This window comes from Schistocerca americana, chromosome 8, assembly GCF_021461395.2.
Source record: "Schistocerca americana isolate TAMUIC-IGC-003095 chromosome 8, iqSchAmer2.1, whole genome shotgun sequence".
NCBI classification, from domain to species: domain Eukaryota; kingdom Metazoa; phylum Arthropoda; class Insecta; order Orthoptera; family Acrididae; genus Schistocerca; species Schistocerca americana.
In genome coordinates, this window is record NC_060126.1 from 324,751,015 (window position 1) to 324,767,070 (window position 16,056).

The following is a 16,056-nucleotide window of genomic DNA, read 5'->3' on the forward strand; positions in this document are numbered from 1 at the left end:
GGGACGTTAAACACTAACCACCACCACCACCAGTTTCAGCTAGTAATAGCAACTACTCTGTTCAAGAATCACAAGAGGAAGAGGTATACTTGGAAAAGGCCGGGTGATACGGGACGATTTCAGTTACATTACATCATGTTCAGGCAGATATTCCGAAATCAGATGCAGGAGCAGATATAAACTCGGATCACAGTGTAATAGTGATAAAGAGTAGGCTGAAGTTTGAAGACATTAGTCAGGAAAAATCAATACGCAGAAAAATTGGATACGGAAGTACTGAAGGATTACGAGGTACACTTAAAGTACTCTATGGCTATAGATACAGCAATAACGCAGAGCTCAGTAGGCAGTAAAGTTGAAGAGGAATGGACACCTCTAAAAACGGAAATCACAGAAACTGGAAAGAACAGTAAGAAACCATGGCTAACAGAAGAAATACCTCAGCTGATCGATGAAAGAAGAAATTAAAAAATTGTTCAGGGAGAATCGGGAATAAAGAAATACTAGTCGCTGAGGAATGAAACAATAGGAAGCGCAGGGAAACTAACACGAAATGGCTGCATGAAAAATTTGAAGAAATCGAAAAAGAATTGATTGTCGCTAGGACAGACTCAGCATACAGAAAGTCAAAACAACCTTCGGTGAAATTAAAAGCAAGGGTGGTAACATCAAGAGAGCAATGGGAATTCCACTGTTAAATGCAGAGGAGAGAGCGGATAGGTGGAAAGAGTATATTGAAGCCCTCTACGACCGGGCACATTTATCTGATGTGACAGAAGAAGAAACAGGAGTCAATTAAGAAGAGATGGGGGGATCCGTATTAGAATCAGAATTTCCGAGTTCTTTGGAGGACTTAAGACCAAAAAGGCAGAAAGATAGATATCATTCCATCAGAATTTCTAAAATAAATTGGGGAAATAGCAACAAATCTACTATTCACGTTGGTGTGTAAAATGTATGAGTCTGGCGACATACCATCTGACTTTCGGGAAAACATCATCCATACAATTCCAAAGACTACAAGGTCTGACAAGTGGGCGAATTATCGCTCAATCAGCTTAACAGCTCATGCATAAAAGTTGTTGACAAGAATAATATAAAGAGGAATCGAAAGAAAACTGAGGATGTGTTAGATGATGATCAGTTTGGCTTTAGGAAAGGTAAAAGCACTAGAGAGGCGATTCAGACATCGCGATTGATAATGGAAGCAAGACTAATGAAAAATCAAGACACGTTCATAGGATCTGTCGACCTGGAAAAAGTAATTGATAATGTACAATCGTGTAAGATGTTCGAAATTCTGAGAAAAATAAGGTCAAACTATATGGAGAGAAGGGTAATATACAATATGTACAAGAGCCGCGAGGGAATAATAAGAGTGGACAACTAAGTACTCGGTTTATAAAGGGTGTAAGACAGGGATGTAGTCTTTCGCCCCTACTTTTCAGTCAGTGTATCGAAGAAACAATGATGAAAATAAAAGAATGGTTCAGGAGTGGAATTAAAACACAGGGTGGAAGGATATCAACGATGGGACTCGCTCATGACATTATTATCCTGAGTGAAAGTGAAGAAGAGTTACTTGATCTGCTGAATGGCATGAAGAGCCTAATCGGTACAGAATATTGAGAGTAAATCGAAGAAAGACGAAAGTAATGAGAAGTAACAGAAATGAGAACAGCGAGAAACTTAACATTTGGACTAATGGTCACAAAGTAGATGAAGTTAAGGAACTCCGCTATCTAGGCAGCAAAATTACCAATGACGGACAGAGCAAGGAGGACTTCAAAAGCAGACTAGCAATGGCAGAAAGGAATTTCTGACCAAGAGAAGTCTACTAGTATGAAACGTAGACCTTAATTTGAGGAAGAAATTTCCGCGAATGTACGTCTGGAGCACAGCATTGCATGTTAATGAAACATGGACTGTGGGAAAACAGGAACAGAAGAGAATCGAAGCATTTGAGATGCTGCGCTACACACGAATGCTGGGAATTAGACGGACTGTAAGGTAAGGAAAGAGGAGATTCTGCGTAGAATCGAAGAGGAAAGGAATATGTGGAAAACAGACTGACAACGAGAAGGGACAGGATAATAGGACATCTGTTAAGACACCAGGGAGGTACTTGCATGGTATTAGAGGGAGCTGCAGAGGCCGAAAACTGTAGAGGGAGACAGAGATTGTATTACATCCAGCAAATAATTGATGACGTAGGCTTTAAATACTACTCTGAGATAAAGAAAAATAGAAGTGCGTGCTAGTATTTTGCAGCCCTAACTTATTAAAATGATAGTTCGGTAACTTTCACACTTGTCGGCAAGTGCTTTCTTTGCAATTGAATTTGTTACATGTTTTTGTACTCCGTGGGTATTTCGCCTGTCTCATATATCTTGCACACCAGATGGAAGAGTTTTATCATGGCTGGTTCGCCCAAGGAAAAAAATAGTTCTGACGCTGTGTCGCCTATTCCCTGGGCCTTGCTTCGAATTATGTCTTTCAGTGCTCTGTCAGATCTTCCTTGCAGCATCATATCGCATATCTCATCTTCATCTACATCCTCTTCTATCTCTATGATACTGTCTTTAAGTTCATCTCTCTCGTATAGACCCGCTATATACGCCTTCCATCTTTCAGTTTTCCCTTCTTTGCTTAGGATTGGGTTTCCATCTGAGCTCTTGATATTCATACAGATGCTTTTCTTTCTCCAGAGGCCTTTATAATTTTCCTGAAGGTGGTATCTATCTTTTCCCTAGCGAAATATGCCTCTAAGTCCTTGCGTTTGTCCTCTATCCACTCGTGATTGGCCATTTTGCCCTTCCTGTCAATCTACTTTTTTAGACTTTTGTATTCCGTTTCCCTTGCTTCACATGCAGCATTTTAGTGTTTTCTCCTTACTTCATTTAAATTCAATACATCGTTTGTTATCCAAGGGTTTGTACTAGTTCTTGTCTTTTTACCTATTTGATCCTCTGCTGCCTTCATCTCCTACAGCTACCCATCGGTCTTGTAATGTATTGATTTCCCCTGCTCTTGTCAAATGTTGCTTAATGTTCCTTCTAAAACTCTCAACAGCCTCTGGTTCTTTCAATTTATCCAGATCCCATCTCCTCGATTCCAGGCCTTTTCGCAGCCTTAAACTACAATTCGTAAACAATAAATTGCGCTCAGTCACCTTACGGTGCGTGCCGGTTGGTATCCCGTATCACTACTAGTCATTTCCTTTCCTGTTTCACTCGCATATAGGATGAGGAAAAAACGACTGTCTATGTGCCTCCATATGAGCCCTAATTTCTTGTATCATATTTTCGTGGTCATTATGTGCAATGTACGTTAGAGGCAACAGTTCTTGCATCAGTACTGTAATTCAGCTTCAAATGTCGGTTCTCTAAATTTTCTCAATGGTGTTCCTCGAGAAGAACGTCGCCTTCCGTCCAGGGATTCCCATTTGAGTTTACAAAGCATCTCCGTAAGATTTGCATGTTGTTCGAAGCTACCAGTAACAAATGTAGCAGATCACCTCTGAATCGTTTCGGTGTCTTCTTTTAATCTGGCGAACAATACTCAAGAATAGATCGCACTAGTATCCTATAAGCGGTCTCCTTTACAGATGATCGACACTTTCCTAGAATTCTCCCAATTAACGGAAGTCACCCATTCGCCTTTCCTACTACAATTGTCACATGCTCATTCCATTTCATGTCGCTTTGCGACGCTACGCCCAGATATTTAAATGAGGTGACTGTGTCAAGCACGACACTACTAACGCTGTATCCGAACATTGCTGGTTTATTTTTCCTATTAATTCCCATCAACATATTCTCCTACACTCACTTAACTTCGATACCTCATCTTAGACCACAGAATCATCAGCAAACAACCATGGGTTTCTGCCCATCCTCTCTGCCGACTCGTTTGTGTATATGGGGAATAATAACGGTCCAGTCACACTGTCATGGGGTACTCCTGACGATTCCCTTGTATCTGTCTCTGTCCAACACTGTATAATCTATCTGAAACTTCCCGGTGTCTCCAGATCTCTTGCACGTTTACGATCTTCTTTCATGATTCCTACACCAAGTGTTAGCGATGATTAAATTACGCCCTGTGCAAAATGATACCAGGTGGCTTGCTCTTTCATACGTTTCCCCCAGACCATCTTCGCCTACCGTTTTTCTTTCTCTTCATTTTCCTACTATCGAATTACAGACTCCGATCACAGTTAAATTTTCGTCTCCCTCATCTGACTATTTTTATGTCATATATTTCTTCAGCTAGTTCCAACATAAAATTGTGCTAATGCGGAAGATGTTTGCTTTGTGTCTATTTTGACTTAATAGTGTGTTCACTATGATGTTAGCTGTTAGCTTCCTCGCACACATATTTTTTATTCATTATTAAACCCACTCCTGCGTTACCTCTATTTTGTATTTATAACCCAATATTCACCTGATCGGAAGTCCTGTTCTACCCACCACCGAATTTCACTGACTCCCGCTATACCTAACTTCAATCTATCAATTTTCCTTTTAAAATTTTCTAATGTACCTGGTCGATTAAGGGATCCAATATCCCACTCTCCGATCCGTAGAACGCCAGTTTTATTTCTCCTATGACGACACCTCCTGACTAGTCCACACCCGGAGATCCGAATAGGGGACTATTTTACCTCCATAATACGTTACCCAAGAGGACGCCATCATCATTTAACCACACAGTAGAGCTACATGCTCTCGGGAAAAATTACGGCTGTAGTTTCCCCTTGCTTTCAGCCGTTCCCAGTACCACCACAAGAGTGCCATTTTGGTTGATGTTACAAGGCCGCAGACTGTACCCCCTGGAAATATTGAAACTGCTGCTACTCACCTTCAGGAACCACACGTTTGTCTGGCCTCTCAACATATACACTCCACTGCGATTGCCCCTACTACACGGGTGTCTGTATCACCGAGGCACGCAAACCATACCACTGACAGGTAGGTCCATGGTTCGATCCTTTGTAATGTAATAAGCCTTAACATTAATATCATCCAAAGATTTACACCGAATATCAAGAAGCTAGAGGAGGAAATTATAAAGGATTCATACACCGATAAACAGCAACATTACAGGAAGGGAAGAAGTGGCAGAAACTAAATTCACAATGCTGAATAAAATTTCGATAATTCTTCAAATCGCTGACTACCTAGTGTTCTGGCTTGCAAGTATTCATAACGATCAAGAATTTATGTACAAAAGATTTGTATGATACAGTAGTGGGTGGTCCGTCACATTAAATGGGGATCAGCTAGAAAAACTGGTACAAATCACCATGCTGAAATTTAGATATCGATCCCTATAGTCGCACTACTCAGTTGGGGCGCTATGATAAACTTCTGTGATGATGATTTGATCGATAGGATCGCATTTCTATTGCACAAAAACGAAAGCTACGCATCTCAGAAAATTCAAAACCTTACACACCACCACAAATCACATACACTGATCAACCACCGACCAACTATCGATATAAATCCATCCAAGCACCATCATCGTCACCTAGCGAGGAATTACTGCAAGTCAGACACACGCACGGTCCATGTGTATCAGTGAGAGTGCTGTCTGTGTGTCGAATGGGCCAGGTGTGCTATCTATCTGAGTTTGATCGAGGACAGTTGGTGATGACCCGGAGGCTCAGCTTGAGCATTTGGGAAACTGCACGAATTGTCGTGTGCTTGAAGAATTCTGTGGTGAATGTCTTCAACACGTGGCAGAACGGAGGTGAATTCACGTCCGGGCATCATGGGACTGGGCAGTCACCCCCCCCCCCCCAAAAATTACAGATGTCAGACGTCATAGGCTGGGCAAATGGTAAAACAGAGCAGGTGGCGAAGTGTGGCGTATCTGTCGGCACTGGACGTTGGCGCAGTGGCAGAGCATTTGCATGGTCTGATGAATCCCGTTACCTTCTTCATCACCCCAATGGTAGGGCGCGTATCCATTGTCTTCCAGGGGAACAGCTCCTTGACACCTGTACAGCATGATGGAGAAAAGCTGGCACCGGCTCTGTTATGGTCTGGGAAACATTGACATGGGCATCCATGGATCCAGTGGAGCTCGTGCAAGTCACCATGACGGCCAAGTAATATCGTACTTTGGCTACAGACCACGTACACTCCTTGATGACGATCGTGTTTCCCGATGGCAGTATCATTTCTCAACAAGATAACGAGCCATGCCTCAAGGCCTTGAGTGTGATGGAGTGGTTCGAGGAACTGATATGCTGCTGCTCCCCCCTCCCCCCCCCCTCCACCATCCACCCCAAATGCACCAGATCTGAACCCGGTGGAACATGTCTGGGATGTGATAGAACGTGGCGTCAGAGCTGATCGCCACACACCCCGGAATTTTGGGGAATTAGATGAGTCGTGTCTGCAGATGTGGTGCCAACTTCCTCCAGCGACCTACCAAGGCCTCACTGCTTCCATGTCATGACACGTAACTACTGTTACCCATACCAAAGGTGAACATTCCGGCTATTAGTGTCTGGTAATAAAGTTCTGGCAGATCAGTGTATTCTCCTGTTGACTGAATTTAAGTAACGTAATGGCCACTTACAATCGAGTACGAATTAATTATTGGATCATAACTGAGAAAAAACTTATACAAGACGAACTTAACAGCACATCTATTCATCACGATGTACAGATAGCGTGCTGCCTACCAAAATTTTGAAATCTACCGTAGGCACCATGTGACCAACGCATCTTGCAGAGTGGGGCATACGCCAACTAATCGGCCAAATGCCCAGGAAGTGCCAGATAGCTACACAATTAGATGGAGCTTCAGATCACCGAAAATGTAGTTTCCTTTGTCCCGCAGAAGCAATGGAAATTCCCACAGCTCCCCGCGCTGGTTTTTACTTGATCAAACACGAGCCGCACTATAAAAAGAGAGGGATACAATTGTTCCTTGTTACCTCAGGCAACAAGCCAGGTTTTGAAATAAAATTCAGCGTTAAGTTATCCAGCCTCTACAAAGAGACAATGAGATAAAACTGCCCTGAATGTCAAGTTAGAAGTGCACATCCAATTAGTCACTAATCCACACTATATAGAAGTGAGACTAACTGAATGTGAATTAAGGATTCCAGATTACAATTACTTGAAAGGGTCTGAGATTGGATCATTTGGGATGCAAGTAGTAATATTACGAACAGAAAGAGCGCAGGTTACCTATAGCACAAACGGTAGATTCCAATTTTGAAACTAGCCACTTTCTTTAGAATATGATACACTGCACGCAATATAATCGAATCATCCTGTGGTATTACAAATGAATTAAAGCACAGAACTTCAGCTTCCACAAACGTACCATCTATTAGGCAGAGCAATTCTACATGTAGTACATGCTATGTAATACGTGAAGACATACTAGAGCGTTGTTTGTAAACAGTAGAAACCAACAAAGAAAATGTGCCTGGTCTTAGCATGAAAAGTCTCTTCTAGGCACGTTGAAAAACGGAGTAGTGTACACAAGCCGCGCTGTTCCATTCACGATAGGAGACACAGACCTGTCTATTGAACACGTCGGAGAATGTAGTTCTACTTATATTTCCGTAACACAGGATTTGAAAAGAATGTTGAGAGAAAAGAAAAGTCGTGCAAATCTTTAGGACGAGGGAAAACTTCTTTTAAGTTACTTAGAACACTTGTTTTCGATATTAGAACCTACAAGAAACCGTCACTAAAATGGTAATAGTGAAATTGTGATTTAAATGCACCATATGAAGAGTCGGAAGCGGAAACAAAGGCACGGTGCAGCGCTCACACTAGTATTGGCACATAACAGTGTAGGGAAGAGATGGAGCATACGGCGTGGGCAAAGATAACTGCAGATAGCACTGCAGATAGCACATTGGCTCTAAAGCTACGAGTGTACCCCGAAAAGAAGCGCGTGGGGAGGAAGCACACCAATATCAGCAGAGGAAACATGGGAGACGTGCTTTAAAGTCATGGTGTCAAAGAAAGTTCCAAATTGCATCTGCTGAAGGAGGGCAATATCAACGACCACCGGAGCATACAGCATGTCATGGAGTAACGCATCGCTGATGCAGTTGCCTGTCTACAGGTAAGGCTCTCACGTTTGGTGTTGTCAGGATCATCAAAGTCTATGCGCTATGTGGTTCGGCTCACCGCCGTACTATTTCCACTTTCTTCTCTAAGGGGGCCATGCATCACTTCCTGAGTCAGCAGGATCCCTTGATCATGAGTGGTAACTTTCGATAAACCCAGGCGCCCAAAGACCATCTGTCGCATCATCTCTATGCGTGTCACTACCTGCAGTTGAGCTGCACTTCAACTTTGTGGACTCTTGGGAGAGTGATCATGGTGAGCGTCCTGGGTTTTCGCATTTCGCTAGCCATTATTCTTGTAGTCTCAGTCGTGTTTGTATCTCCCACAGGCTGTTGAAACCTGGCCCATTGCTTTCTCTGATCATGACGTCTATATCAGTGTCGTCAGTCTCTGCGGCCGAAGGGTGTGGCGCAGCTGGGGACCATGGAAGGTGAACATGAACCATCTTTCATCACCTGACTTTCGGCAGCTCCTTGATACCCCTTGGACAGCCTTTCGTTCACGCAGCCATATGGATCAGTCTGCCCTGACATGGTGGGTCCTCTGCACAAAGCCTGTCCTGTGCAAGGCCTTGATTGGTTACGGAAGGGTGGTCACAGTGTGACCGTGATGGACACAATTATGAGCGTCAGGTGGTGAAAATCATGTGAAGACACAGTTCACTGCCCACTCTCGATCTCACCCTGAATGAGCTATGGTCACACACATAAGGCGTTAGCGCAGGAGTATCCAATCTATGTGCCACTTGTTAGCAGATTGGCTACACTGGTGAAGAACTTTGATTAATATTCTTATGACAACTGATGGCTGGTAATTAGATACCTAATGCGATACTGGGTCGACCACCTAGGTACAGTATTTTAGCCAAGCAACATTACAGTGCCTTCCCAGTCACCTTTGGCTCGATTCCTTGGATCTGTTTGTTGACGTCTTGGAGGACGAAGTTATCCAGGCAGGTTCTACAAATAGGGCGCCAGGTCGTGACGGCCTCCCATTGGAGTTTTATTGGACGTTTCGTCCTCTGTTGGCACCAGTGTCGAACGAAATTTGTCTAGTCCTAATGTCGCCTATCGCCTATCGTGCAGATCCCAGACGGCTTCCTCGACGCTCTCCTTATTCTCATCTACTTGCCTTGGGGTAGATCAGGGATATGTAGTAATCGCCCATTCAAGTTGCTCAGCTGTAAAAGGCCATTGGCTACATGGCTTAAACAGATGACCTGGTACGTGATTTCCCCTTATCAAACCTCTTGGTGGAACGTGTCAATAACATCTGAATCACCCTCCTTTTCTATTAGAGCATAATCACTATTATTCACACTCATCTTGTGCCTGGACTTTTGGCCGCTCTTGACTTCAGCCAGGCGATTGATCGAGAGGATCACGACAATTTGGAAGGGGTGCTCCGTAATATGGGATACCCTGACAGTATCATCGACGTCATAATAAGCTTCCTTCGCGGAGCGGCGACCTATGTACTCTGCAATGGCCATCTCACTCGTCCCATCTTGATCCATCGTTCAGTGCATCAAGGCTACTCACTCTCTCCATCATTGTATGCTTTCGCTACGGAACTGTTGATCTGCAGCCTCTGTCAACGCCTGTCTCTTGGTGGCCATTTATTTTGCTGCACTGCTTATGTGGACGATCGCGTTCTTCATAGTGGTGCTAAGGTTAGGGAGTCGCTGGCACGAGCTACCTCCTACGGCGAAGCTTCTCGTAGCTGCCTTAATGTCCACAAATGGAGCCTATCACTATGGTCGCAGAACTTCTGAGGACTAGGCTGCTCCACTGCATGTGGCTGCTTCTACCAAATGCTTAGGACTCTGCAAGTGATCTGCGGCACACCACTATCCTCAACGGCCGTCGCCTGCTTTCCCATTACGAGCTGGGACAACGCTGCCTCGATCTGCTGCAACGGGAACAATAAATATGTAGCGGTATGTAAGGCGTCAAGCATCCACCATGTAATATAGATACTACGCATTCGCCATCCAGGACCTGTGCATGATAGCGGCATTAGGTTGTTACATTTGCCATGGTTTACTGTTCGAGATAAGGTACGAGATCCTCGCCCTTCCACGGTGCAGGTCTGATTAGAGTCTCTGTCATGTCCTTGACAGAGCGACAGCCGCATTCGTCAGCTCTCGAATGATACTGTGGCGCTGTCGTTTGGACAGAATTCACAGCCTATTGCTGGTGGCTCTTGTACCAAGGTCTCTCTCAGCCTGTATTCAGCTTTCGGACGTTCCCTCGCTCACCTTTTACGTCATCGCTTTTTCGCCGAATTGAGCTATGTCCATACTGCAATACTGCCGACGTGGTTGATGACCACGAAGATCCTGTATGCCTTTCTTCAGTAGGAAAGACTATCGAGTATGGTTCAGGAGAAGTATCCCCACGTCAACTACTGTGCCATCTGGCGATCGGTGTGTGTTCCTTATCTTGCCACTGACGTCTAGTCTGCGTGGTACCTTACATTCATTGGGATGCAAGTATGCCTCTCACACCTCCTCAGGATTCACCTTGGAGGTACCCCGTTTTGTGTGGACAGAGACGAGCATCGCCTGGTATGCGGACCGGCGAGAAATGTCTGGTTCTTGGTGAGACGGATCCTGGCCGTAATTATCTGTACCACTCCTCATCAGATACCTCCTCACCTGCTCCTCTATCCGTAGTCGCGATACTTCCGACAAGCGAAGACGAAACCCGTGATGTGGATTTATAGATACACAGTTCGCCACTTGTTACCTAACGGCACTTTCTTAATGAACAACTTCATGCAGTTGTCCACAATTCCAAATACAGACAATTTTTTTCTAATTTTCTTTGTAGTGTCTATCTTAATTCGCTCCAGATTTGGGGTATTCCTCCAATGAATAATTGATCCAAACACTTTCCACTATTTGTACCGGTTATTCTCTGGTCATGGGCATGTACATCTCCGAAAATCTATGCATCAGGTCTAATCGCGGTGCAGAACAGTACACTCTATATTCCAGTTTTCCGTTTTGCTCAAAGGAGCTACAAATTGCCACAAGAAATTCATTAAGAAAATGTGAAGAAAACAAAATGGCTCTGAGCACTATGGGACTTAACTACTGAGGTCATCAGTCCCCTAGAACTTAGACCTACTTAAACCTAACTAACCTATGGACATCACACACATCCATGCGCGAGGCAGGATTCGAACCTGCGACCGTAGCAGTCACGCGGTTCCAAACTGACGCGCTTAGAACCGCACGGCCACACCGGCCGGCTGAAGAAAACATTTACACACTAACTCTTCTCACAAGATCGACTCAGTAACCTGCGTTAATGATCATAGACGTCAGCTGAGTGAATATCAAGTTTCTCCGCAACACAAACGTCTATGAAGAACTGTCAACGAAACGAATTTCATTCTTTTCGTCACGTAGGCCCTATGTGTTAGGAGCATAGCTACGAAATAGGTACCGCTAAAGACGTTTAGCAACTTCCACTCAGCGTAATTAAAAAAAAATTGGTGCTTTTGTTGGTTTGAATGTAATTCAATAATTTAAATATCACTTTCGTTCAGGGGTAAGTTCTGCATGAATCGATACGTGGACTTCCAAATGAGCGATGTACTAGCGTTACTATAGAAAATGGAGTGCAATGTATTCACACACTTTAGCACATTCGTTTACTGTAAGAAATAAAGCAACGACACTAAATCTCATTACACCACAGTTATGCACTGTGCTTGAGGAAAACATACTAGTTCCTGACGAAAAATTTTACCAGGAAAGACGTGTCTGTCCGCAGCTCGTGGTATCACGGTAGCGTTCTCGCTTCCCGAGCACGGGTCCCGGGTTCCACTCCCGGGGGATTTTCAACTGCCCCGAGATGACTGGGTATTGTTGTGTCGTCTTCAACATAATCATTCATCCCCATTACGGTCGGAGGAAGGCAACGGCGAACCACCTCCATTAGGACCTTGCCCAGTACGGCAGTGCGGGTCTCCCCTAGGCTCTGTCAAGAAGTATGGGACTTCATTTCCATTTCATTTCCAAAGATGTGTCTGGAGACGCTCCGCACAGCAGTGGGATACCAACCTGATTGTCGCCTGCCGTACGGCCCGACAACCAGGGCTGATGGTCTGGGGCGCCATTCATTTTCATAGCAGGACTCTTTTGGTTGGCATCCGAGTCATCGTTACAACAGAGTAGTACTTCGAAAGTCAACCTGAGCTTACATTGCAGTAAGATAATGCCCTTCCACTCTCGGCGAAAGTGTGTATTGCTTGCCTTCGCGATTGCCAAACCCGACCTTGGCCAGCAAGGTGGCTGGATCTCCCCCCAATGTTGATCGTTTGGAGCACTGCGGGTAGGGCCTTCCAACCAGCTTGGGATTTTGACGAGCTAACGCGCCAATTGCATGAATTTGGCACGATATCCCTCAGAAATACATTCAACAACTTTATCAATTAGTGCCAAGCCGAATAACTGCTTGCGTAAGTGCCACATTTGGAGTAACGCGTTACTTTAGAGTTCCTACTCTTTAATAGATCATCTAATTTTTCTGAAATTGTGATCATTTGCTTGTTTGTTGAAGTACATCACATTTACCGATTTCCGTTCTATTTGGATGATTCCTTCATGGCGCGGTTTCCTTTTTTAGTGTGTTTTGGATTACTCATCTCCCAGCTGCTGAATGCTGATGACTCTGTCTCTTCATATGCGCATTTAAGAAATCGACGCCTCAGTCCAGAAGTTATTGTACTCTAGAAGATGATCCACGGCAAAGCCGTCCCGAAACTAAAACTGGAGGTCGATAAATTATACAATATTTTATTAGGCGCTAGGTGATTAAAGCTGCTTGAAACATTTGACGCTGTAGTCATATATTAATTAATTGTATGATACATTTTACGTGTAGATCTGACCATGAGATACCGTTGAGTAAAATGGTTGCCACATTTTTTTCTTTTTTTGTACGTGGGAGAGAGGCATCGACTATTCTTTTGAAATTTGCAAAAGGGTTTTCTTATACTGGTGAGCTTACGTAAGATAAAATATTATCTCGGGAATACTACTCTCATTTTCTGATACAAATGAATGAAAAAATTCAGAGAACTAGCCTTGACAAAAAAAAAAGAAGTACGTTTATCAGACACCTGTTCACAATAGAGATTACGGGTGTGTAGCATGGGCTCGTGTTATTTATACTGCGTTGTACTGTGACTGTGGTGATCGAGCAGTACTCCCGTACAGTTCTCGAACCATAATACACCACAAAAGACTTGTTTACCCAGTCTACTTAAACCACCAGATTGGAGTTCTTGTTGACAAATTAACTTATTCTCTGTCGTGATCACACATAGTATGATGTCCCAGAAGATGCTTTCGTGAGGGGTCTATCCAGAGGCTTCAGGCAAGAGACTGGCGAAAACATACATCCATATTTGATATTCTCTTCTTCGAAATTGCACATCTTGGCTTCATGAAATTCTGCCATCTGTCGTACTCCTTGGAGCTGCGGCCGGCATTTGCTGTGACGCCGTTACATTGGCTGCTGCGCCCCACTGCGTAACACAACGAATATCTCAAGCAGAAGCTGTTCAGCACCAAGCCGAAAAAATACCGTGTTATACATGGGTTTACAAAACAGCATCTTACCTAACATTAATCATACCCGACATCAAGGGAACAGCAATTTTGGATGGGTAACAGTCGTCTATATTTTAAAGTTTCTCTAGTCTCAAAATATCTGTACCCTTTCAGCATGTCTACAATAGGGAAATTGAGGATTTCAAGTATGAATTGGGGGTTATCACTATATTTCTCAGGTTCGTCACCCTCACCCTCCTACAGAACTTCGAAATCTAGACAAACCTGTATCTGGGTAAGTTTTGGGTCCACTGAATATGTTAAAACGGCTGTGGTTGTGTATTTTGTAGACTTCGCAATCTAGACAAACCTGTATCTGGGTAAGTTTTGGGTCCACTGAATATGTTAAAACGGCTGTGGTTGTGTATTTTGTAGACTTTCTGCTATAATACATGAAGGATGTGGCATGAAAAATAGGGAAGATTGCCAAAATCTATTTATCCAGAAAGGGATTATGTGGAAAGAGAAAAACATTGTTAGAATAAAAATGTTGTCTCACACCAGCAAGCAGAAACATTTTTGCTTTGCCATCGTATCTGGTCGTGGAAAGAGACACACAACTGAAAACTGTTGTAAATGTTACTGGTATCTCTAGAGTAAATTAATGGAGTAAAATAATGATAAAATTTCTGTTAAAACTGCTAGTGAGTTACGGTTTTAACAAATTTTTAACTGGGGATCCACCATTATGATGAGAAGATAATTTTCATTTATTTAGCTGGCGTGATAGACAAATGTCTATACGTTTCATTCAAACTACATAAGTACAAATTGTAGCAGTGCTGTTCTGAAAGTGATTTAAGTGTGAACAATGCATTTCCATACTCATTAAACACACGGATACTGGTAACGCAGCATTATTGAGCATCGGAACTTACAGTTAACTGCTAAGTGAATGTATGGGTAGCTGGTACATTTGTGTACAGATGCGGATAGACTATTCAGAATTATTGCTTTACACTGATAACTTGAAATTAGCATTTAGGCAGAAGTCTGCTATTTGTAAGAGATGTATAGACTTTTGGCCCATAACAACCACCAAAGAAACTGATACCCATGCCGGTAAATTCTATTGCTTCAAGAGGCTGTTGTGCGATGCAGCAGATGAGCTTATACGTACTGACCGAAAGAAACGCTTCCCTGTTGATCGGATAGATGTATCCGGCTGTGAGAATGAGCGGTTTCTGGGCGCGGCTGATGAGGATCCTCAGAGCGTGCTTGAAGCGTGTTCCCGCGTCCACCCACGAACAGCCGTACGCTGCTGTCGAAACCGCCTCCGCCTATTGACAACGGAAAAATGAAAACTGTAAATCCCGTAACTTGTTTTACTTCTCCGACTTAAGAGACTAATTTTCTTCCTGCAGATGGTTATCCAAGTAATCAGTTTACCTTAGTGACTAAAATATTGCATCATCTGCGAAGCCTACGTTAATAGAAACAAGGAATGTAAGCAATAAGAACTTGCACGCTAGTTGCATCGTTAGTCATTAAATGTTTCGTTCATCGGACAATAGCAGACGCCAAGTAGTGAACCTAACCAACTCTGCAGATAGTGAGTGTTATTCTCTTCATGATGAATATGTGTCATTCGTGATATACTTGTCTTGAGGTGATTTTTGTTTATGTAAGCTCACTATTAGCGTCCATGTGTAGGGGAGGGACTGGAAAAGTGGTCATTTGGGTTTGGGGGCTATAGGGTGTTGGCATGCTGTGGGAAATGATTTAACTTATTCTCCCTTGAGGGTCGAGTCAGCCCTTGAAGTCTAACCTGTCTTTAAAATTTTGTAATTGTGGGGATAAACACCCTACAGATGCTTAATAAACTTAAACATGGTCGGCATATGCTGTAATGCTATGTTTATTTAATCGTGCGATTAGCTAATTTCGACTAAGCGTCATTGTCAAGCACATTTTTAACATCTGTATTTAGCCTGCATTTGAAAATGACATGAAATACGGATGTTACAATGACACTTTGTCGAATTCTGCTAATCGCACGATTAAATAAATTTCACGTTACAGCTTACTACGGATCATGTTTACGTTTACCTAACCTGTCTAGCATGCTACTCGTCAGATATATTTTTTTTAATTTAGCTACCCAAATGGAAGGTAAGCGGTCATTTGTTGTATTTATTGTGGAGTGGGAAAGTCACTTACGTCTTTTTCATGAAATTGTGTTGAAATTGTCACATCTGGACTCCAGAATTCTACTTTAGTTGATGAAATTCTGGTAATGGTATGCAGCTTCTGTGTAACGGCGTCAGTCCTGGAAACGTGGCCATCTCGATGGCGGCTTCTGGCCACCTTGTGCAG

General features: G+C 43.3%; 1 protein-coding gene across 1 annotated transcript in view; it reads right to left on the reverse strand.

The window, feature by feature from the left end:
• Window positions 1–13,500: 13,500 nt before the first annotated feature.
• The window catches only part of LOC124545807 (odorant receptor Or2-like), a 37,072-nt gene continuing 34,516 nt past the window's right edge, over window positions 13,501–16,056 (reverse strand). The window contains exons 4-5 of the mRNA XM_047124753.1: window positions 14,795–15,020; window positions 13,501–13,655 (exon numbers count right to left, since the gene is read on the reverse strand). Coding sequence (XP_046980709.1) covers window positions 13,501–13,655; window positions 14,795–15,020 — 381 coding nt within the window. The remainder of the gene's footprint in view (window positions 13,656–14,794; window positions 15,021–16,056) is intronic.